Raw genomic sequence first — 24,918 nt, 5'->3', positions numbered from 1 at the left:
GATTGGGCTTTACTGTGGCGAACGTGGGGTCCTTCTCAACCCTGGGGTCACCCTTTCTGTGCCTGTTTTCTGTAGGCGTACCCATACAAGAAGAACCTGGTTTGGAAGGAAGCACGTGTGGACATCCCGCCTCTCTTGCGGGGCCTGGCTTGGGCTACACTGCTGGGCATCGAGGTAGGAGGGTGCCTGTGTCCGTTGGGGATGGGGGGGGTGAGCGAGCGAGCTCATCTGGGGTGCCTGATGACGGGGGCTGGTGTTTCTGTTTAGGGGGACATTCAGGCCAAATATGACAGCATTGATAAGGACACCCCCATTCCAACGGACAGACAGGTGAGCAGGCGTCCACAAGATAAATCTCGAAGTATGTTATCCATGTTCCTCAAAGGGTTACAGTGATATTCCTCTGATTCGTTTGACATTTGATGCCCCTTCCGGAATCCGGGATGTTCTGAGTTTATATCTCCCCCCCCCCCCTCCCCGGCAGATTGAGGTGGACATCCCCAGGTGCCACCAGTACGACGAGCTGCTGTCTTCTCCGCAAGGACACGTGAAGTTCAGGAGGGTGCTGAAAGCCTGGGTGGTTTCCCACCCTGACCTGGTCTACTGGCAGGGTGCTTTGACCCTACTCCCCAATACATAGAACTCCCCAGTACACCACAACACACACACACACACATCCAGGACCAGCATGTCGTATGACACAACTTTGAGGAGACTGGGTTCATTTTCTGACTCTCTAGTTGTGAGGGTTTTGGCCGCGTTATATGTTTGTGTCCACTAGATGGCAGTAATGGCATAAAGGTCTGAAACAGGGGGCCTCCTCCTGACTCAGTTTTTATTAAGGACTCCTGCGATCTTGCAGATTGCTTGCATTTCCCTAATTTCCCTTTAATCCTTTAGAAGTCATACATATGAAAACAGAAATGATTGTTTTCCGTGTCTTGCCAGGTTTGGATTCCCTGTGTGCACCGTTTCTTTACTTGAATTTCAACAACGAAGGTAAAAAAAATTTTTAAACGACCATCCGACATCTGTGAGTCTTGCTTCCCCATTATGGGGTGCGTGTCGAACTTAGAGAACTGTGCTGTGATGATCTGAAGCTCCATGCTGCCCTTTGTCGTCCAGCTCTAGCCTACGCCTGCATGTCTGCGTTTATACCCAAGTACCTGTACAATTTCTTCCTGAAGGACAATTCGCACGTCATTCAAGGTGAGCTGGCCTCCTGGACATTCCCTGCCCCCCCCCCCCCCCCCCCCTCCACCCCATCCCACTCCCCAACTCGCACAAAAGTTTAAGTAGGTTAAACCGTCTGTCAAATACAAGGTAAACTGCTGCATGTGTTGCGTTAGCTCTGTTTACATTTAGGCTCAGGCGTGCATTAGCGTCCCGGCCTGTGAAAATGTCAGTGAGCCACTTACGCTGCTAGTGTGAATTCCTTCGGGCATTTATGACAAACTTAGCCCAAATCCCTGGAGGGGGCTTCAGACGGGCTGTCACCTGACAGACGGGCACTGACAAAGCCGCCGGTCCTCAGCCAGCCATCAGGGGTGTTTTTCTGGGTAACGGCTGGAATGCGGCTTTCCGGATCTCCATCAACATGCGGCAGATGTTTGGAGGAATCTCTGGGCTTCTCAGACGCCCGCACGCCCGCCCACCGCAGTGTGTGCTGATTCCAGAGAAGTGCGTGCCGTGGGTCCAAAGTGTGCCTGAGAGTTTCTTAGCTCTCCAGAGTAAGAACTTGCATTCCATCTATCTATCCATCCATCCATCCATCCATCCATCCTCTAACCACTTCTCTGAAACGGGGTCGTAGTGGGGGTTTGGCGCCTGTCTCCGGCAGGACAGGGTAGCAAGCTGGGAGACACTCTGGACAGGATGCCAGTCCATATCAGGGCGCATACATACACGCACACACACACATACACACACTTAATCACACGCTTGGGCAACTTAGAGGCAGCTAGCCTTCATGATGCAACTGCAAGCAGAAACTGGAGTATCTGCACAGTGCGCGGAGGGCACCACACACGCAAAACAAGCTCCACACGCAGGATGAGGGCAAATGTATTCGTAGAACATACTTTTTTTTCAGGAGAATTTAGGTCGACATTGGTTTGTTTCGTCTTGGCAATTAAAATGATTAACCACGATCCCGAAGACGTGCACTGCAGCTTAAGAAGTTGTGTTTACATTGTTAAATCAAGTTTCAAGACTTTTATTTGTCAAAAGCGGGGATATAGCATTATACCAGTGAAATGTTTATACTGTTCACTGCACAGACTGCAATAAGCAAGGAAGAAGGATAACGGAATAATGCCAGTTAACGAAACAAGTGCTATACATGTAGAAATGTATAAAACGCAGTGGACAGTAGCCCCCTCTGCTGACCGCTCTGTTTTGTTGCGACTCTTCCTGCCCAGAATACCTGACGGTCTTCTCCCAGCTGATCGGCTTCCATGACCCCGAGCTCAGCAACCATCTGAACGAGATCGGCTTCATACCGGACGTGAGTGTTCCAGTGAGGGAGGCTGTCCAGCAGGCAGGGGGCGTGAGCGAGCGGCCCAGTCACATTCTTCGATGCTGTTGTCACGGAGACCGGACTGGACCCCAGCCGTGCTCCAGTGGAGCTCTTGCGGCGGGTGTTTTGTGGACCCTGGCGCCTGGCCTTCCTGTATCTGGCCTTAAGACGGCTCGGTCTGACCTGGCAGTGATGGGCTGCCTTCCAAGGCCTGTCTGTTAGCTGCGGAGATGCAGCCTCGCCCTGATTCGCTCTCAGCGTCCTCCACGTTAAAAGCATCCATTCCGCGATTCGTTTTGATCTTCTGGACATTACTTACCGCTACCTGCTGAAAGTGTGAGATCAAAGAGCCTGCAGCTCCACAGAGAACCTTTTAAGGATTCTCAAACACGGGCATTGTCTCCGGTAGACCCCCCTCCCCCCCAAAAAAAAAAAAAAATCTTAACACCCCATGTCATCGTGTTTGGTTCCAGCTCCCACTTAATGAACGTCGGCGTCCCTTGGAATCACAGCGGCGGTCTGCTGACTTCAGTCGCGCCGTTGCTGTAGATACGCTGGCTGCGTGTTACGATAACGCGCCCTAATTGAGGTTGGCGGCCTGTCACGGTGGGCTGTGTGCCCGTCGAAATGTCACACGGTCTCATCGAGGCGACTGCCGCCATGGTAATACGCTTGCGGGTCAGGCTGAATCTCGCAGCTAACAGACGACGCGCTGAAAAATGTCCGTTTCGCCTAAAAACATCTAAACATTTGCATCCTTTTCATCTCTTTGCTGAAACTGACCTGTTTCTGTGGTAGTTTTGGGGAGTGCTGCAAAATAATCCTCGAGTGGGGGGGGGCTTTTTCTCCTCTTTTGTTAGTCAGCGGCTGGAATGAGGGCCGCAGCCTGAAAATGAAGGCGGGGGGGAGGGGATAGCTTCCTGTGCCACCTGCCCCCCAACCAGACAGTAATTTGGGTATCCATATATTCTGTCTCACTAATCGTGAGGCTTGCAGTCTGAATTTTAAACCTCCTGTCGGCGGATCTTGTTCGCCCATTCGGGTCGGAAAGGTCACTCTCTGCATGGCACAGGAAGATCGACGGCTTAAGTTTTCATAAAGCGCCTTTGACACGTGTCCCATTCAGGGGTGAACCCCTTCCCTGTGCCCTGTGCTGCTCGGGAGAGATTCTAGGCTCCCCCTAAGTACTGGTGGATGGATGGATGGATGGATGGATGGATGGATGGTCAGACAGACAGGCCTCTCGGATGCTCTTTTGAATGATCCCGTCTTCCTCTCTCTCTGCAGCTCTACGCCATCCCCTGGTTCCTCACCATGTTTACACGTAAGAACACTCACTTTACTCTGGCACGTTGCTCGGGTTCGGAGGAGCAGGACGGCAGGCAGGCAGGCAGACAGACAGGCAGACAGACAGGCAGACAGACAGGCAGACAGACAGGCAGACAGACAGACAGAGGCAGGCAGGGAGACGCAGGCAGGCAGGCAGGCAGACAGACAGACAGACAGGCAGACAGACAGGCAGATAGGCAGGCAGGCAGGACAGCAGGCAGGCAGGCAGGACAGCAGGCAGGCAGGCAGACAGACAGACAGAGGCAGGCAGGGAGACGCAGACAGGCAGGCAGGCAGGACTGCAGGCAGGCAGACAGGCAGATAGGCAGGCAGACAGACAGACAGAGGCAGGCAGGGAGACGCAGACAGGCAGGCAGGCAGGACAGCAGGCAGGCAGACAGGCAGATAGGCAGGCAGACAGACAGACAGGCAGGCAGACAGACAGACAGGCAGACAGACAGACAGGCAGACAGACAGGCAGACAGACAGACAGACAGACAGGCAGGCAGGACAGCAGGCAGGCAGACAGACAGGCAGATAGACAGGCAGGCAGGCAGGCAGGACAGCAGGCAGGCAGGCAGGCAGGACAGCAGGCAGGCAGGCAGGCAGGCAGGCAGGACAGCAGGCAGGCAGACAGACAGACAGACAGACAGGCAGGCAGACAGGCACAGGCAGGCAGGCAGACAGGCAGGCAGGCTAAAACCGATGCAGCCCCAGCTCCCAGGACGCCTTTAAAGTCTTTCTAAAGGAAGACGTGGACACGGCTCATGTGAAGTCCTTTGTATTTTACTGCCTATTAACTTTTATTTCCCTGTTATGATTTGCAGTGTAGTGGTGCTAATATTCTTCTCTGTTACAGAAAGTTACTGCAGTGCTATTTTATTAATGATTAAAATTTCTGATTCTTATTGAACGAAGGGCACCATTTTTCTTTAGCATATAGGTATGTTTTTAAAATGTTTATAAGCCGTATCGTCCCGCTGTGGACACACTGTGTGGCTCAGGCCCTGTTGGCGACAATCCAGTCTGATCTGTAGCTGCATGGATTCGGGTTCGAGGCGTATAGGGGAGAAGTGGCTCTGTGTTTAATATGTTTAATTAGGAAGGGGCGGAGCTCTCAAAAAGAAGATTAGTGCTGAGTGGCTTTGGTTTGATTAGTGCTGTGCGTTCACACTTGGCAGCTCCACAGGGGGGTGGGGGGTATGATGAGCGGTTTTGTCTGAGAGACCTCGAGCAAGTACTGCCCCGCCCCTTTCTGAGTGGGTGGTCCATATTTTCACGTCCCTTTACCACTTTTAATTAATTCCCTCTGTCACCTCACGCAGCAGTGACAAGGAATGCGATATATATTTTTTTTGTGACTCCCCCCTAATATATGGTTTGATCTATAGACCTCCCATAGCTCCCTGGACTGGGAGCTGCAAGGCTGTAATCTGTGACCAGATGTTCTCTTCCTAGCATTTAGCTGTTAGCGATTAGCAGGTTAGCCGTTAGCTGTAGCCATTAGCTGTCCCCCGCAGGCTGAGCTCCGCCCCAACACCTGTGGTCTTGCAGATGATAACAAATATTATTATTATTATTATTATTATTATTATTATTATTATTGGCATTGCATTTGAACTCGTTGAATTGGTCACCACATTTTGGAACTAAACGTTGCCGTGAGCCAAGTTCATAACCCGATTAAAGTCTAGCAGTAATGGCAGAGTAATCTTTGCTGAGTGGAGGAGAACCGAGTGAACTGTAAGCTCCTCTTCCAGTGAACCTTCTAGCTCATTCTTTGAGATGAGCATGGCCCGGTGCCGTGTGTTGTACAGTCTCCTCTCCTCTCCTCTCCTCTCCTCTCCATAGTTTATTCCCCATAACCATGACCAGCCTTGTGGACGAACATTGTCTGGGTTGAAACAGGAATTTCTCCCTAATAATCAATATAATAATCTATAATGATGCCTGACCTGGGGTGTATTTGCCCGAACCTGCTCCTTTTATATGTTTGTCGTTGGGGGCTTTTTACACTGGGAGGTATTTCAGCTGTGACTTTTGGGTTGAATGCTGGTTTTCTGGCTGTATGGTGTGCAGGTTGAACCTCTGATGTCTTTTGGTCATCTGGAGTGACCATGCAATTCCCAATTCTCTGTGTGCCCCCCCCCCAGATGTGTTCCCTCTGCACAAAATCTTCCACCTGTGGGACACACTTCTGCTAGGAAACTCCTCCTTCCCGTTCTGCATCGGTGTGGCCATCCTGCAGCAGCTGCGAGACCGCCTGCTAGCCAATGGATTTAACGAGTGCATCCTGCTGTTCTCCGACCTGCCAGGTGAGGGCGCCGGCGTGCACACGCACCCACCTGGCTGTCAGTCAGACACTTTGCCCATCTGCCCGCAACGTGTTGCTTTAAACGGACAGGCTGGGATTGCCGAGCTCCTCTGTTCTGAGCGTGTGGTGTCATGTGGGATGTGAATTCCAGCATAGCGAATGCAGCAGGTCAAAAATGTTGCACCCCACACCCCCACAGACCATCTGCATGCCCAGATGGCCAGAACGACTGCCTGCAGGTCGTCGTTCGGTGCTCTGGTTCAGAAGGCTGTTTACACCCTGAGGCTGTATGTATTGCAAGCATCCCCTCCCATCAGTGACACCCTCTCCCCCGCCTTCTGCTCTTTCTGGGAGCTCTGGATTCGTGTCCGATGCCCAAACGTTTATCTAATGCAAAAGCGAGGGGCCACTTTTTCCGCGGGAGAATCGGCGGTGTAGCTTCGGCAGTCGACCGGAACGTTCCACGGAGTCTGATTTTGAGGAACGCGCGGTTAGCGAGAAATGGAATAGAAGAGACGGAGAACGGCTGGCAGGATTTAATCTCGCGCTTATCGGTGATTTATAGCCGGCGAGATTAGTCTCCTGGCTTCATCGTGTGATTTATTATGCCTTTTGGAACGGTGGTCCGCAGATTGACGCTTGGGCCTGGCAGACGTGTCCTCATTTTCCTGTGTTTGGGGACGGGGGTTCATTCTTTAGGCAAAGCCCAACCCTCCGTCCACATTAATCCTGTGTCTCTCCCGCTGCCCGTTTTCAGTGTGTGCCGATTTTCCGTGCCTCGTGCCATTCCATTAAACATTCCATTGGCATTGGTCTCTAGTCCCCAAGATGTGCATGCAAGCAGCTTCAGGTTCGAGTGCAAATTGCGGACAGCCTAGATGTGGATTGGTTGGGAGGCATAGTCGGAAGCAACTTATCAGGACAGAATTCCGAGAAGCCGGACTGGGAAGGAAGGGAGAGGAATTGTGCATGTTAGTTACAATATACTGCCGCGAGTGCTTTAGTGCGTCCACTTTTCTGGGGTGTGTTTTGGTGCTGTTGCCAGTCTGGCCGGCACTCGTCCCCAGCGCTGGCTACCCTCTCCGTTGGATAATCCTTAAGCCTTTTTCTGTTTGCTGCTAGCAAGATTCCTCTGGATGTACTTCCTGGGCTGAGCACTTCCTCCCACTTGACGAAAAGAGTCATAGGGGGCCCTGCCGTGTGCGTGTCTTGGCGTGAGTGCCCCCCCCCTCCAGAACCGTTCGAGTTGGGCCCTGTGGCCACGGACTTTGAAGGAGAAGAAAAGACAGAGAATGTTGTAGGAAGGTGGACTGCAGACGGCCTGGGGCTGTCCTGGGGTGGGCAGGGGTGGGAGCGGATGGGGAGGTATGTGTGGAGGGGGGCATCTCTTATTGCCGCAGGATGGTCTTCACGGCCGGGGCTGATAACTCATTCAATCAGGACTGTTCTTCCTGATTTATACCTGCTGCCAGGCTGTGGGGGGGGGGAGTGAGGGGGGGTGGAGTTGGCTTATTGGTTGGCAAGAGGTGTAACTCATCACCAAGGTCTGGCGCCAGCCCCAGTTGGCTCGGTACACACACCATTCATCAAGTGTGAGGCGGCGAGGGGGGGGGGGGCAAGGGGGGGGCGCGATGTTGGGGTTTTCGCAGGTCTTCTCACTTACATATGGTTCTGCCTGCCGTCCCAGACTAATTAGAAGCACCTCCTCAGTGGGTGTGCGTACATGTGAGCCCATGTTACAGTAGCAGGTTGTAAATTACCCAGGACACTCCCAGGATGCACTGCAGCGGCTTACTCCGCCACCTTGTTGGTCAGGGGTTACCTTCCAGGTTCTTGGGGGGGCTCATGGTCCTCCTGGGAGGGGGGGTCAGCCCCCCTGTCACACACCGCTGATGTTTTTTTTTTTTTCCGCTTATACGCACACAGGTCATCTACCCGATCACGCTAATCCCTCCCGCTTCGGTTAATGGAATGCGGAATTCCCAGCATTCCATTCTGCCCATAACTAGCCATCAGTCCTGCCGTGTTTACGTGTGTCCAGTCGTCATGCCCCCCCCCCCCCCCCCCTCCCCGATCGCATTCTCCCTGCCGCATCCCTCGTCCCGCCGTCTCCCACCTGTCCATAAGAAATCAGATATTTGATTTAATTTGATCCGGATTCAGTCGCGTTGAGCGCCTCATTAACAGAGTCCGTTGTTATCCGGGAGAGCAGAGAAGAGTCGCTAAATTGTGAAATCCCCTGCTAATCCCGCCAATCCTTCCTTAATCCCCGTCTTATGCACAGCGCGTTGGGGGGGGGGGGTGACTGTGGTGGTGAGGGGGGTAGGGTGAGTTACGAGTTAAAATTTTTTTTTTATGGCACAAGTAAAGTACCACATGGGTCTCAAATGGCCCTCGATGACTAATCCAGCGTATTTGGGATTGATATTCAATCAATTCTGTTTTAGCCGCAGGGTTTACAAAGTGCTTTACGGACATTTAAAAAGAATTAAAAGAAAGAAATTAGAATAAACACACAAGATATCACCCCCCTCCCTTCCATAGAGATCGACATTGAGCGCTGTGTGCGGGAATCCATCAACCTCTTTTGCTGGACCCCGAAGAGCGCCACCTATCGGCAGCACGCCCAACCGGTCAAGAATATGACAGAGCCCAACGGATTCGGCAAGGCACCCTCCTTCAGCGCCACCGACTACCAGGACTTGCCCAAGACAGATTTGGTGAGTGTCTGCCATGGGTTTTCGATTACACCAGCATGTCTATCGTACTCCGGATACTTCTGCTTCACGCTCTTTAACTGTGCTTCTGAGCTGAGGGCTCCCGCTTCAGCCCTTCCAATCAGCGCACTGCTATTGGCTTGTTGAGGATGCTCGATTATTGATTGGACACGCTGCTTGCGGCCCCGTCGAGCTGAATTACCTACGGGATGGGCGTCTGCCCAAGCGTGTGGAGGAGCCGAGGGAGGAGGGAAGCTAAACAGAAAGGTGGGACGAGAGCATCTGGAGATCGGTGGGAAGAGAGGAAGGATGTTAGCGGCTCGCCACTAGCTGATCCTTGTTAGCGGCTCGCCACTAGCTGATCCTTGTTAGCGGCTCGCCACTAGCTGATCCTTGTTAGCGGCTCGCCACTAGCTGATCCTTGATAGCCGCTCGCCTCTGGCTGATCCCTGTTAGCTGTTCGCCGCTGGCCGATCCCTGATAGCTGATACCTCTTAGCTGCTCGGTGTTAGCTGATCCCTGCTAGCCGCTCACTGCTGGCTGATCCCTGCTAGCCGCTTGCTGTTGGCTGATCCTTGTTAGCCACTTGCCGTTAGCAGCTTGCCATTAGCTAATCCCTGTTAGCCGCTCGCCGTTAGCAGCTTGCCATTAGCTGATCCCTGTTAGCCGCTCGCCGTTAGCTACTCGCCATTAGCTGATCCCTGTTAGTCGCCTGCCGTTAGCCATGTGCTTCGCTTTAGCATTCAGTGGGAGTGAGACGTTGGCCGGGATTGGAGCCCAAAGGCCCCCGGCTCGGACGGGAGGCATCCATCGGACTGCATCTTTCGATAGCTCTGGGCATTGATGCTGACTGCCAGGTCTCCTCGTCTGTTTGCCGTTTTTCTGCTGGAGGGAAAGTGGCAGACAGCCCCTCTCTCATGCCAGCCGGCTAATGTAACACCCCCGCCCCCCACCCCCCGCCTGACAAGCTCCACAAACTCCGTGTGCGAATCTGGGGCTCTTCTCTGTGTCTTTTGGCATCGAGCGAGTTAGTGACGATCGCTCTGTTTCACCCGCCGTGGCAAGGAAGCGGTTTCGCATGTGACATCAACGTCTAGTATCTGAAATAATCATGCCGAGACCTAAAAAGTAAATGAGTTTGTGTGCCCAAGTATTTTAGCCAGCTGTAAATAACCCATGTAAAAAAATGCAGGTTGTCATCCTCATACTTACATTCTTATCATTCTTTGTACACATAATTAAGGGCTTCTTCCTCCGTTGTTTGTTGTTTAACTGACTTTAAAGTGCTGGTTTCCGAAAGTCAGGCTACCAGTTTCAACAGATTACTGTCCTCCTGTGGCAATACATTGTTGGTAATCTGAGATGGCCGTTATAACATGCTGTGCTGTTCCTCGTTGCTGCAGCTTCTGGAAGTTGAGCCCTTTTGGGTGCATGTCTGTGCCCCTTATGTTGTACATGTTAGCTCACCGCTTTTGAAATATCAACAGTATTTGAAGTTTTTCTGAGTTATGAGGTCAAGGGTTTTTTAATCACTTCAAATATCATTTTTTATTTCTCCTAAAGGGCGGAATAAATGTCAAAAATAAGAGTTTGCACCCACAATAACAGACCCGACATTCTCCAGTTGTGTGATCATAATTCCTGCCAGGTGCTCAGAATCAGTATTGTGCATTTACACATTGACAAGCTTAAATACAACATAAGAGGCTTGATAAGTCCAACCACGGCAGCAAGGAGGAACGATTTGCAATTTCCCAGAATGCTTTTGGTCTCCACGACATGTGTAGGTTACGGTCTCTTTCTCCATGATGCTTGTAAGTATTTCCACTTGTGGTCTTTAATGTGACGTTCACCCCGGTATGACTATCAGTCCGGGTATGGAGGCTCATTTATTCTTATCCAAAAACTCCTCCTATCACCGCTCTGATTAAATTAGCTCGCCTTGTCTGTGTAAATCCCAGCCGTGGTTCAGAATGCTAATCGCTAATGTTCTGAACCGTGCCCCCATAACTGGTTAAACATATGCATTGATAGTTTTGATAGAATTTGGGAGAAGAGGTGTGACTTCAATGTTGTGTTAATATGTCCATCCATCCATTTTCTAAAATAGCCTCAGTGTGTCTTTGGACTGTGGGGGGGAAACCGGAGTACCCAGAGGAAACCCCACGATGACATGGGGAGAACATGCGAACTCCGCACACATGTGACCCAGGCGGAGACTTGAACCCAGGTCCCAGAGGTGTGAGGCAACAGTGTTAACCACTGCACCACCATGCCACCCCTGTGTTCTATGTCTGGGTCTTACATATACAGTGCTTTTTTTTCATTTAGATTTCATCTAGTTTTTATCCAATGAGAAAGCAGGATCAGACACCCCCTGGATTAAGGGCCTTGTTTTGGTGCCCAACAGTGAAATCCTTCTGCTGGCCCTGGGATTTGACCCTGCAACCTACTGATCACAGGCAAAGCACCCTAACCCCCTGAGCCACACACCATCCCCACTGTGATTACTCCTTGATAGGATGCGGTGGTAAATATAGGAGTTTGTTCTCTCCCCCATCCTGTACTGTATGTTATCCCATCATGCCAACATGATGTGCGTGTGAGATCCCGAGATTCCCACTGACTTGGGATGCTTGACCACAAGCAGCTCAAAATGACATCACGGCCGGGAATGCGGGCCAAACCGGAGTCCGTCCCGTTGATGCGGCTGGCTGTCAGCGTTCCCAGGCCCCAATGTCCTTCCACCAAAAGCATCCCTTTAAAGACTGTCCCATTAGCAGGAGACCTCGATTTGCATTCTGAGAGCCTCTGTCCTCGGGAATGAGCTACAGCTTGCAGATCTCTTAAGTACCGCTGCAGGTGCTGAAGTGGAGCCCCAGCCAATCATTGTGCTGTCCTTGATAAAAACATACGGGTGTGAGTGAATGATCATTGATCATCTGCGGGCTCAAAGACATCATGCAAGCCCACATTCCCTTCACCCCCCGCAGGTCACCCGTGCTGTTTCGGCCGCCTGTACCTCCAGCCATGCGCGACGACGCCGTAAAATCGCAATCTCCCTCGGCCCGTTGGGCACCGTGATGCATTTACCAATTTCAATCAGGCTCTGCGCGTGCCGATTTTTCACAGCCAGCAGCCTGAGGTCCGGCTCGATGCCCTGGAACCTCGCCACGGTCGATTTGCGCGTGATCCTTGGGACGTCGTTTCTGTGGCATTTTAAATGCGACGGTCGGGAGCCATCCGTCAAAAGTTCACCGGGTGTTCCCGATTTCAACTTTCATCACCTCCGGTCCCTCTGCATATTTTAGCCGGTTTTGTGTAGCTGGTTTACACAGTAATAGGACATGCCAGTTTTAAGTAGGATGTATTGTCTCTTGCTATCGGGATCACATTTGTCCTGATATATTGCCAGTGTTATGGTGGAACGGGCTCTTCGGTGAGGGAGTTAGAGAGTGAGCTTCAGATTGCTTGTGTTTCTTCAGTAAATAAATGATTACGACATCAGCAGCATAAGTAGATGAACGTGTTGGATTTAATGATCTGACGGAGGTGTGCATAGGTATCGCTAAAAGTAGCCGTGTCCCTCGAAGGCCCTGCCACAATTCTTAACATGGAAGGACAGAATGCTGGCAATTGGTCCCTTTATCACGAGAAGAAAATTCTGGAACTCTGACAGCATCCCGTTTCTTGGGGTGAGGGCCGGGGCACGACCCTCAAATATCAGCTCCGGGGTGGTCTTAATCCAGAACACGGGATGCCGATGTGTCGATGTCAGCCAATGCAAGCTGAAGACCTCCCTGGCTGTACACCGCTGAGGAGCTGTACACAAAGCTCGCTAATCGGCATTCGCAGTGCATCACTGCTTGGGGGCGGGGGGAGGGGGGGGACTGACAGCAGCCTCAGTGACCCCCAGGAAGTCTTTGTAATTACTATGGTGTTGTGGCCCCGGTCAGTCGGGCACTAATAATATGGCTACCAGTACCAGTAGTGTCAAGTGGTTTGCAGCAAGGCCACCTTTGTGACTGTGGTAGCCATATTGGTCATGATAACCGTAGAAAAAACGATTGAGATCCAGGACTGCTGATGCTTGGACCTTTAAGTTATTATGTTCAGCTGACCCCATAAATTTCGACAATTTCCAACTTAGTCACCTAAGACTTTTCACAGACTGCACCAGCTACTCCCTTGTTCCTCTTGCACTCCTCTCTTCATGTGATCGTTCTCCTGTTGCTCCTCCTCCTCCTCCCACAGTCCCGGGAGCCCCTCAAGCTGAGTGAGCTGAAGGCGGAAGTGTCTCCACGCATCTCCGCCGAGGACCTCATCGACCTCTGTGAGCTGACGGCGGCCACGCATTTTAAGACGCCCACCAAGAAGCCACGGTCTGGCAAGCCCAAAGTCATCGCCGTGGACATCCGTAGCAGTGAGGAGTATCCTTCCCATCTTCCTGGAGGGGTGGGGATGGAAGCTCCGCCTATCAGTTAGTCTGATTGGTTGTCCCAGTGCTTTTGGTCTCCCTGCCTGCGTGTGGATTGGCCGCAGCTGTATCGATGTAGCGTGACTTGTTTATACATGCGCGTGAATGTACCATTGCTTGCACATTTCCAATCTTTTACCGCAACTCCTTTGGGGTCAAAGTCTCTCGTTAATTCCCGCCAGATGGGGTTGGGGTTGCTGGGGGGGGGGGGGTGACATGACAACGTCTAGCACAACCTCACTGTCCTGTGGTGAGTGATGAGGAAATTCAGTTGAAAATGAACTCATAGATCCAACATGTCATACAAGAGCAGCAGCAATAATAAAAATGAAACTGAACTAACAGAGAAAATTTAATAATGGTCTGCCAGCTCTCATTTTTTTTATTATGGGAGGTTTTATTATGCTGCAATATTTATAGTTTAAGCTCTTTGATGAAGCAAAAGTTCAAAAAGCACAGCTGGATTGTGCTCAGAGGGATTTACTGACCGGTGGGGCTGCTTGCTGCGTTCTTTGTGGAACCGGAGGGACGTAACGGATCATAAACAGGAAGTTCTCGGTGATGTCGTCACGGCTGAGCATGAGGTCCGGAGCTTTTGGTGGCGCCTGGGGATGCTGCGCCCATAACGATCACACCGGAGCGATTCGCAGGACACGTGGAGTCGAGGGGGCCCTGAATCGCGTGGATGGTTTAGGTCTAATGCAGTCTTGTTGGCTTTCGATGCTATGAACCATGTTTCTCTGGCATGGCTAATTATTTATCAGTTTTCATGAACCCCTGGCGAGTTATTTTATATATGGCTGTATTACAGGTAATGTGTCCCGGGGCGTTGGGTATGTGTGGCTTTTTTTCTGGAAGGAATAAAAGAAAGAAACTGAGAGGCAGCAGAGTGGGGAAATTGTACCCACGGAGTCGTCTGAGTGAAACTCCCTGGAAAGAGATAATGGGCAGGTTGAGGGAGGGAGAGAGGGGGCGTCAAGGGGCGCTGTGATGCGCTGTGATCCTGCAGCTGCTCGGAGAAACTCTTACTGCTGCTGTTTGATAGGCTAAATGTGGTAATGTGGAGAAACACACCCACAGCAGGGGCTTAGGGCCTCAAGGTGCGGAATACGGACCCTGTGTCTCTCACCGTCCTCCATCTTTATGACCTCGTCACGATCAGACTGAAGATGGTGAAACTGAGCCTCGCATGGAGATTAAAGCGCTTCAGCGGTAATTTGTTGAGACTGCATACAGTTACTGTTCTGCCGTGCTTTTTAATGCTCAGTGTTAAAAATAAAAAAAAATGCAAGATTGTTTTATTTGAAGTTTGCTTTTGTGATCCTATTACAGATTCTTATGACTGGGGAAAATGGGTTAGATGGTAATTAAGAGCCGGTGAATACCTGTCATCCTGTCTAACTGGCGAGTTTGAAGCTTCGGAGCTGCGATAGTGTCACGTTCGAAGTTCAAGAACATCAAAACACGTTTTAATGTTGACGTTCATGAATTCCGTACATGAAAGTGTCCCAGCAAACATGGTGCAGGATTTTTTTTTTTTGGGGTGGCGTTGGGCTTGCAGAGAATCTGACAGTCCGGACTTTTCCCACAAAGAGACGGAGGCGGGTCTCCAGCGTCGTCATGCATCGCCTGTGCGTCCCGAGGCTCCGTGTCATGATTGCAGAAACAGTGGGAGCCGTGATCCTGACACGTGTGTTTTTTTCCCCACTTTCACAGTTTAGCGTGGTTTTAATTAGGGCAGGAGAGCCTTGATCATGAAAGCCCAATGCAGAGGTGCCACTCGCTCCCTTTCCATGCCAGCAGGATGTGCCAAGTTCAGCTTGTTAGCACGAAAGCTTGTGTGGTGTGAGGAGCGATACAAGGATAGCTCTCCAAAGGTGTGGGTGAGATCGAAACAAAGCTTCTTTTATGTTTCTAACACGAACACTGACAGGAACGCAAAGAACAAACCGAACTCTGCTGACATTTGTGCCGAGATACATAGTGTTTTTCTTTTGCCTCCGCTCTCTGTACCGCATTCTGTCACCTGACTGAGAATACCGTAGCACGGCCCTCTGGGAAATGCGGTCCTAAATAAAGGCCCCCCTCCGGTCAGTGTCATCCTTGACTGAAAGCTTACAGCTTTAACCGGGGCCACATTTCGGGCAGCATCAGCGTCCCGTATCACACGGCCTTCGGACCTGACAGCGAGCTGGTGGCGGGTCCGGCCACCGCTACCCTCCAGAGCTTCCGGGGGAGAGTCATCGTGGTGATTAGCCATGCCATGACCAGGGCCAGCGTGGTAAGCATGCTTAGTCGGTCATTACTTTTCCTACATCCTACTTCCCAAAAGCACACATTCCACACAATTTATGTTTACTTATTTTATTAATATCATGCTTTTCCAACAGGGAGAGTGGGGTTAACAAGCTATAGTTTGACTTGCAAGTATTTTGTTTATGTCCTGCGTGCAGTGCATGATGTACTTTTACACTATGTCACCTGTGGCCTAACAGATTTTATAAGCCAATAATATGAGGCTTTGGCACACATTGTAGGCGGGATTCCCATGCTCTGCCAATTATTGGCTGATTTAGCAGTTTAGTGCTTGGAGCTTTAAACAGTTGACTTTGGTGTTAGTGTGTCTCACCACATAGTTATCCAAAAAACAAACAAATAATGCTGGATGTTCTGCAAATTCCCAGGCTAAGTGCTCTGCATGTCCAACGGCGTGAGCACACTGTTCCATCGTCGTGTTCCCTGTACGGCAATGTGGAAAAAAAACACCTTATCTCAGCTGGCCAATAGCTTACGGCTATGAAGCGCCTTCCGAACACCTTTGGAAGCTTAAGCGCATCAGCGTCCCAGAGAAATTTGCAGAATGAAAGTCTTTCCAGGTTTTATTTCCTCTCGTCAATTGCTTTGCACCCTTGAGTCAGAGTAATTAAAATGTATTTTCCGAGCGAGTTTTTGTTTATTCTGGTGTAAAAAGGAAATGTGACGTTGGGTTATGACAAACATTAAACGGCACGTTCTGTGGATTACTGAATAATAGCTGAAAATGATGATTTAGTGCCTCCTTTTTAATTTTATTCCAAATGAATGTGAAACGCTCTGGATTATAATGCGAGCGACTGACTTTTGAAACTGAAATTATGCCCCCGCTGTACTGAAGAACAGTTGAGTCAGTTTGGTGCTTTTGTGCCTTAATTGCTTTGGCCTGAAGGAGTGTTTTAATGGGCTTGGCTCTGGCTTCTTTATCAGATTTCATTTCAGACTGCAGTTCCAGCATAATTAATATTACTAATTATTAATTATATCAATAGTAAAAGCATGGGCTGGCAGACATTGTGTTGGCTATGGTCTTGACCTTTGACCTTAATGTGACCCTGACTGGTTGCCCTTGTTGGGTGTGAGCATGCGGTTGCCTCAGAGTGATGGTAACCAGCTGGATTGGGGGTCTCCTGTCCCGTGGGGCCCTACGGGGTTCGACGCACGATGGATCCGTGCGCTTACTTTAGCGCTCATGCTCCCCCAGCTCGCGGCTTTCCTGACAGTGATACTATTTCTGGTTTTACATCTACCCCATGGCATCGTGGGAAAAGGGTGGGGGGGGGGGGGAGGAAAAAAATTGTGTATAGGTGTCAGGCCTGCAGGATTGGAAATGAATTCAGCAATCAAACGGAGGCAGGAGCCCCGCCTCCCCGGGGGAGCGAGACAGCATCCTGGCGGCTGGTTAGCGCTTGACTGATGAGGGACATCAGGGTCAGGGGCTGAGATGGATTGCCATGGCAACGCTCCCAGATGGCCCGCCAGCTTGCCATGCTCCGCTGCCACTACCGTCCATCACTCCCGCTCCCACGTGACTGCTGGGTGGGTGGGGGCGGGGGGCATTATGTGGGGTCTGGTGCCTCGCATGGCTAGTGGGTGGAAGGACGCTCCCGGTCTCTGATTAAAGGTGGTGAATTGCCTTACTGCACGGGCTCATAATAATAACAATAATAGTTTATTCTACTTATTTATTATTGTTAAGAAAAAGAATAAACAATAATAAGTAAAATAACAATAAAAATCATAATCATCGCTGTAACAAAAATGATCAACAACAATACTAATAATACTACTACTGCTGCTACTACTACTACTACTACAACTACTACTACTAATAATAATAATAATAATAAAAAATATTATTATGTGGTCCTTAGATGGAGACAAGGCTACTCTTTCCAGATCTGTTTGGAATGAATCCACTGGGACCCCCCCCCCCCCAATCTCTGGGGTGTCGGTCCATTTTAATAGATAGATAGATAGATAGATAGATAGATAGATAGATAGAACTTTATTAATCCCTCGGGAAGGTTCCTCTGGGAAATTCTAGTTTCCAGCAGCAGTACACCAGCATATTACAAGTTACAAATACAATAAAAATACAATATAAGAGAAATTTAAAATACACGTACTAAAGTAAGAGCCAAATAGATATTGCGGTATTGCACATGAGATTGCACAGTTATGTGGTCCATTGCACAGTCCGAATGTTTGATTGTCTGGTGCAATTTATTGTTCCTGTTTCTCCCCGTCCTACTCTGACCCCCTGTTTCCCCTCCTCCTCCTCTCCCTCAGTGAGGAGTTGAACAGTTTGATGGCGTGTGGGACAAAGGAGTTTTTAAGTCTGCTGGTTCTCGACTTGGGGAGAAGCATCCTGTCACTGAACAGGCTCCTCTGTTTGTTTATGACAGTGTGCAGAGGGTGCCTAACATTGTCCATAATGGACAGCAGTTTGTTGAGACTTCTCTTCTCAGCCACTGTCAACAGAGAGTCCAGCTTCATGCCGACTACCGAGCCGGCCTTCCTGACTAGTTTTTCCAGCCTGGATAAGTCCCTCTTTGCTGTGCTGCTCCCCCAGCACACAACAGCATAAAAGAGGACACTGGCAACCACAGACTGGTAGAACATCCACAGGAGCTTCCTGCAGATGTTGAAGGACCGCAGCCTCCTCAGGAAGTACAGTCTGCTTTGACCCTTTCTGTACAGGTGCTGTGTGTTAATTGTCCAGTCCAGTTTGTTATCCACCCACAGTCCTAGGTACTACGTTTAGGTTCACCAGAGGCACCTGCAGAGTCCTGTTATGGAGGTGTGCGCATCATTTATTAAAATGACCGATTTTGGCCCCTTTTCGCCTTTGACAAAGTTTTATAAAAACTTCCCGGTTGAGGGGGTGGGCGGCAGGGGGGCAGGATATCTGGGGGGAGGGACTCTGCTGCTCTGGTTCGGGCTGCTGAGCTGCCAGACCACGGACCAGTGGGCCTCCTACAGCGGTCTGCAGGCATCAGGAGTACTGCCCTGTAAATATGATAGCGGTTACGCAGCTGTGATGCATGACCTGTATTAAGTTAGATTTCTGTTTGACATTTCTATATGTATTTTTTGTCCAGTGATGAGAAAATAGTCATAGGCGGATAAGCACACCTGTCTTTCATGGAAGTCTGTGTTTAGGGAGTGACCCCAAAGGTCATACAGATTATGTGTTAATCAACAACATTTTCAGGGTAAGATGATAGAGATAGGGGTCATTTGTTCACAATTTGATGCTCTGTTAAGAACGGGCTTGCCTGGGGGGAGGGGGGGGAGCAATTTATGGCTCCAGAGGATGTGTCGCTGTCGCCTGTTTGAACTGAGGTCAAGTGTGAGGTCAGCGGTACTGAGCCGCACTGGATTTGCTGGTCATTAACCAGTTGAATGTATTCCATGTTGTAATAGAGGGCCTTTCGGTTCACGTTAATTTTCATTGTGCAACTTCAACGTGAAGCCAGGCCTTTTAATTAAGTGGTGTCTTTAATTGAGACGTTTAATCACCTTGGGAAAGGTTTACTGCAGTTTGGGGGGGTTAGGGTTAGGAGACAGGGGAAGTGTTTAGGAATCCGTGACTGTGACAGGTAACATAACGAAACACCTAATGCTTATTTGATAGAAGGATAAAATATTTTATTTAAATATCTCTACTTTATAATGTCAAGTTTTGTATGTATTATTCATGGGGATTGACTCAGCTAAGGTTTGATGGGCATACTTACCCATCATGTCCCATAGAAAAGTTGAATTTGACTGACATTAATGGATTTCTAAAATGCTGACCTCAGGCTGAAAGTAATTTGACGGCAGAAATAATCACGTCTTAGATTTTCACTGTTCCCCTTCTTTGAATCGTCGCCCGATCGGGCGATCGCTCGTCGGCTCGGCTCGACTCCGCGGGGTTTCGGTGTCCGCCGCTTGCCGCGGTGAGGAGTAGGCCGGGGTGCTGTGCCTGCGTCGCCTGTTACACGCCGAGGTTACCGTTACCGAGGTTACCGTTAGCGAGGTTACCGCTCTTACCACAGCTAGGCGAAAATCACACCTCTGACCAGCAAGATCAGCAGGGAGGAACGGGCTGTTTAATTATAGTGCAACGCAAAGTCGACTTCAACATGGATATATTGCCTGTAAATGAAAGTTGTCAAACAGAAAGGGGTTTAAGAACCGCTAAGATGACCAGGTCACCGTCTGGAAGGCACTTTAGGACCGTACAGTCTCAAACTGCAAGGCTTCACACACTAGCCTTCAGAATTCTCAGCTCCTTTATTGTGTCATACTACCAGTCACTGATGCTAAGCTACTTGTGAATCTTTACTATATTTACACTAAGCACTGTGCCTATAACATACACTTTTACATTTTTTTCTATTGCATTTATAGCTGTTACCTGGTATTTCTCACTTTTTTCAAAATCTGTTTACTTTATTCCTGACTTATAGCCATATATTTATTATATCTGACTTGTTTGCTTTGTTCTCACCTTATTTATATTTCAGTGATGCATGTGTATTATCTGCGTGATTGGATGGGTGATTATTTGAGCCTCATCACAAACATTTCATTGCATGGATGTCTGCCATGTAACAAATACTTCAACATTATCTAACTAATATCTCAGCTGTTGAGGTATACTGGGGAAAATAACTATTTCTGTTTCCCCGTTTTCATTTGCCCACCATGTAGCACCTCATGGACATGCCCATGTGACTATGGCCACACCCCTTTGGGCAGGACCTCGGCCATGTGGCTTTGACCACGCCCCAAGTGGGTGGAGCCTTTGGGTCAGTTCTTTTACTTGCATCCGTATGGGCTTTGTGGAGTCGCCTGGACCCTGGAGTTTACTTTAGTCTCAGGAAGGGGCTCCAGTGTTGTTCAGATCAGCTTAAGCTTAACCTATTTAATGAACATCCATCCACATACATGAGTAAAACTCCGAATTAGCTAAGGAACAAAATAAAAACCCGAAATAGCTATAACGAGTTGTTAATCAGCACCTCCTTAGAGAAAAACATTCTGTATGCCTTACATGCGTAAAATAATAAGGGAGTGTTGATTTTTGTTTTCTTATTTCTCATGATTTCGGACGGCTTTTTTCACTCTGGGTTTCAAACTCATTAGTGTGCTAGGAAGCTTCCGAGTCGTATGTCTCCAAAGTTTCTGAGAAGTTTCCCCCGACACTGTGCTCCTCCCGCGTGTATTCGCGTCGCCGGCCGCCTGCGAGCGAGCCCGGCGGTTAACTCGTCGCCCGCTGATGGAATCTCTCCCACGGCTTTCATTTCTCATAGCGCCGGTGTCCCGTGGCGACGCTCCGTGTCGACTGCCGCTACTGACGACATTTAGCTTTCAGCACAATAAAGAACCAGGGAAAATACTTCGGGTTTTGGGAAGGGTCTGCTGGAAATTGATCTCCTTGTAATCATATCGCTGCCGTCTGTGACATCACCCGTCAGGGGTTTGAAGGCAGACTCGGGGTAGGCTTCTTTTTTTGTGCTGCAGTGACCTCTGTGACTCTGCAGGGGGAGTCCTGACCGATTGGACATTCAGACAGCTATTGGTAATGACATCCTGATATGAGAGAATTCACGCAAGCTATTTTACTGTTTGGCTTGCGATTTAAATCAGTAGGCTGAAGGTCAAAAGTTGTAAGCTGGGGAAAATAACTCTTCCGGTTTCCCTGTTTTCATTTGTCCATCGTGTACATTGGACATACCTCTTGGACACGCCCATGTAACTATGACCACACCCCTTTGGGCTGGGCCTCACCCATGTGGCTTTGACCACGCCCAAGTGGATGGAGCCTGAGTGTTAGCTCTTGTCCTTATGGACTTATGGAATCTCCCACGGCTCTCATTTTTGACAACTATGAGAACTTGGTCTGAATTCTCATTGTGTATGCCCTGCTGTGTAAATGAGCAAACTGGTCAGTTTTAAGTGACAAGCATGCCGAGAGGCCCAATCACCTTTGGCCCCGCCTCTCTGCATATTCACATGTCCTCATATTGGTCTCTTTTCCATTCAGCACCGCTCCTGAGTGCCCATGGGAGGACCTGCCCTTGGTGACTGTTTTTGTGTTGCCCCCCTCCTCTGCAGTTTGCCGCCAACCTAGTGAGGCTGAACTACCCCCGAGTGTGCATCCTGGATGGAGGTATCAACAAGCTAAGAGCCACAGGCTTGCTCACCGTGCCCTCGCCACAGATATGAGCCACCCCTCAAGCTGGAAACATTTCAGTCTCATTCAGGACTTTTATTTTTTCTTTTAAAGCCATTTTCAAAAAAAAAAAAAATAAGACTTTTATTTTGTAATATATTTATTAATGTCTTGGTTACTGGCTTCCAGTGTGTGTGTGCCAGCACGTTGTACTGTCTCCGTCCCCCTGCCCCTGCTGTTACTCCCCACACCTGACTGATGCCTTAGTTCTGCTACCGCCGATAGGCCTGACATTTCATCCGATTAAAACTCTCCACGCGCCATCGATTTATCGCGCGCGCCGTGTAAATCTCACCCACGGCGGTGTTTTTATGGAGACTGATTGCCGGCGTTTGTATCGCGAGCCGCGGCCATGTGTGTGTTTTTCTTTTTTTTTCGTTCAGCATTAATTTTCATGCCAACTCCGCAACCAGGTGAAAAAGCGAATCTGTGTCACTCATCAGCGTTTCCTGTGCAGCTTTTCTGTCCGGCACCATGTCATAATAAAATGGCTTTTAATTCCAATTAATGGTCTGTACATTTTTTTTTTGTCCTCCTTTTCTGAAGTGTAATGTTACTCTTCAGAGTTTCATGGTACTGGAAGGATGTTATGACGTCCTGTGGTTGGGGCGACACCTTCTGCCAGTGGCGAGGGCCAAAGAGATTCAGCAGGGCCCCTTCGTTGGAGATTCTAGAATTCTGGAGCCCTGTTTAGGACTTGAGAGGCTGCGATTTTTAACACGGCTCCGCCCCCTGCCTGCATCCACCAGACTCAGAAAGGTGCGAAAACGGTGTCGTTTGCCACCTGCAATGGTGGCGCGGCTGCATTCCTCGGCTAACGAGCAGAATTATCCCACACCTTCGTCTGTGTATGCGTGTATGCGCACAAACAAGTATGCATAATTTTATCTGAGAATTCACAATAATTGTGTGTTTTTCCCATTCACAATATGTGCTTACAGATAACCCTGTCGTTGGGGCATGGAGGGGACAGTAGTCCATCTGCAAACTCGACTGCATGCTCAGGGCGATTCGGAGAGACAAGTACAATTAATCGGTAGGCGTCTGGACTGTGCATTGGTGCCTAAACACAAGTCCAGGTGATGTCACTGGGTGTTTATTAGACCAGGCCTCGCATTTTTGTCCGCTGATGGGTTCTTGTCACTGAAAGGGAAACAATGTGGCCTTTTAACCACAGCTCTGTGAGACAAGTAGCCGGTCGCCAGGGCAACCCGGCCCAAAGATGCCCCCGGTGCGCGCGGCTGCGTTCTGTCTTCGTCTGTGATTCACGGGCCCGGCTCGTTAGTGGCGTAGCGAGCAGGACGTTCCACGAGCGTAACGAGGCTGTGGCCAGCAGAGGGATCCTCTGATTGGCTCGGGAAACTTCGACTTCTACACCAGCTGGATTCCTGGCTGCCCTCCATGTCACTGTCACAGTGAAAATGCTGTTCCAAAGCGGGGGGGTCCACTTCTCCCATCGGATCTGGAATGGTCAGATTTGTTTACGCTGCTTGCGGCACAGGGTGAGGTGAAGGGCCTCTTTTTCACAGAACAGTCTCCTATGGGCTGGGGGGGGGGGGGGGGGGGGGTACAGGCAGTTGTTTATTTCACATTAGTGAATAGAAATTCATACTGGTGATGATTCAGAATTAACAGTGCCAAGGGGGACAGATCATTTATATTCAGTCATTTATATTATTTTTAACAGGGATGAATGTTTCCAGCAGAAATGTCTGTCAAGGTGCCGGTTTATATTATTATATATATATTGTGCTGTTCTAATTAAAAACGGTTAGTGATTTCCTGAGTCTTCTGAGGCTATGTTCAGATTTAAAGGGCCGCAGAATGATTTGCCGCATGGAACTGTCACACTGAATTACAGAGGAGACGTCACTGGCGTAGGGGAGCTGCCGGCATGTGCGACCAGCGGTGTCACATCGGGCACATGGCGGGGGGGGGGTCTGTTCAGGTGATGGTGGCAATTGCCGGATCCTCGCCCTCACGGAAGGTCACTCGTCTTTGTTTAGTGGGCTTTTACGCATAGTGCTAAGTTATGCTGGTGATGGAAGACATGATGCTTCCACTCCCACGATGGGTGGGGCATTAAGTGAGGGCTAATATCCCCCCACCATTTTGCTTTTCCACGGCTAATTGTTTTACATCTAGTTTTGGTGCTTTGGGTTTTTTTCTGAAGAATCATAACCATGATTATTTCTATGGGATTGTCCATGCTGGTTGGTTTTATTGAGCCCTCCAAGCTGCCCCCCCCCAATCCACTCAAAAGTAAACCTACTTCAGGAGGAGTCCTGTCTGAAGTCCCTTGGAGACCCAATGTTGAAGGAGCTGGACACACATTCAACCTTCTGCTTGTTGCCAGACAATGACTGATACCGCAAAAACTTTGGTGCAGATGCATATTGGGACACTTTCAGAGAGAAAGGATTTTGGTACAGATGCACATTGGGACACTTTCAGAGAGAGCGGATGTCAGTACAGATGCACATTGAGACACTTTCAGAGAGAACGGACTTTGGTACAGACGCACATTGGGACACTTTCAGACAGAGCGGATTTTGGTACAGATGCACATAGGGACACTTTCAGAGAGAACGGACTTTGGTACAGACGCACATTGGGACACTTTCAGACAGAGCGGATTTTGGTACAGATGCACATTGGGACACTCAAAGAGAACGTATGTCAGTACAGATGCACATTGGGAGACTCTGAGGGGAGCAGACATTAGTGCAGATGCACGTTGGGAAATGCATCCTCTTGAAGTGCTTGTGGCCAGGCTGTAGGCCCTTTTCCTTTGTAAATGCGTGTAATTAGAAATTTGCCTTAGTAGCATAGAAATGAAAAGCTTTTTGTCACCTGAAACACTTGTGAGTTCTCGGAAAGTGCAGGTCTGGTCAGAACACAGCGGCTGAATCAGCCCCTTCAGGAAGAATGTGCCATAGCCCCAGCTGTATTGTGACAAAGGGATTTTCTGCCCAAGGCTGAATAGGCAGCCTTACTGGACCACAATGTTTCTCCAGTGCA

At 49.6% G+C, this 24,918-nt stretch overlaps 1 protein-coding gene across 2 annotated transcripts in view; it reads left to right on the top strand.

Moving 5' to 3' along the window:
- tbck (TBC1 domain containing kinase) overlaps positions 1 to 22,401 on the top strand; it is a 35,808-nt gene extending 13,407 nt beyond the window's left edge. For both annotated transcript variants that reach the window (XM_048999761.1, XM_048999762.1), the window contains exons 15-26: positions 76 to 174; positions 268 to 330; positions 485 to 611; positions 949 to 999; positions 1,126 to 1,209; positions 2,421 to 2,506; positions 3,806 to 3,842; positions 6,001 to 6,162; positions 8,706 to 8,881; positions 13,133 to 13,308; positions 15,477 to 15,636; positions 21,780 to 22,401. In XM_048999761.1, coding sequence (XP_048855718.1) covers positions 76 to 174; positions 268 to 330; positions 485 to 611; positions 949 to 999; positions 1,126 to 1,209; positions 2,421 to 2,506; positions 3,806 to 3,842; positions 6,001 to 6,162; positions 8,706 to 8,881; positions 13,133 to 13,308; positions 15,477 to 15,636; positions 21,780 to 21,890 — 1,332 coding nt within the window. In that variant the 3' untranslated portion in view covers positions 21,891 to 22,401. The remainder of the gene's footprint in view (positions 1 to 75; positions 175 to 267; positions 331 to 484; positions 612 to 948; positions 1,000 to 1,125; positions 1,210 to 2,420; positions 2,507 to 3,805; positions 3,843 to 6,000; positions 6,163 to 8,705; positions 8,882 to 13,132; positions 13,309 to 15,476; positions 15,637 to 21,779) is intronic.
- Positions 22,402 to 24,918: the final 2,517 nt, after the last annotated feature.

This window comes from Brienomyrus brachyistius, unplaced genomic scaffold (genome assembly GCF_023856365.1).
Source record: "Brienomyrus brachyistius isolate T26 unplaced genomic scaffold, BBRACH_0.4 scaffold47, whole genome shotgun sequence".
In the NCBI taxonomy this organism is placed as follows: Eukaryota; Metazoa; Chordata; class Actinopteri; order Osteoglossiformes; family Mormyridae; genus Brienomyrus; species Brienomyrus brachyistius.
The sequence above is the reverse complement of the archived record's forward strand: the minus strand, read 5'-3'. Positions and strand labels throughout refer to the sequence as shown.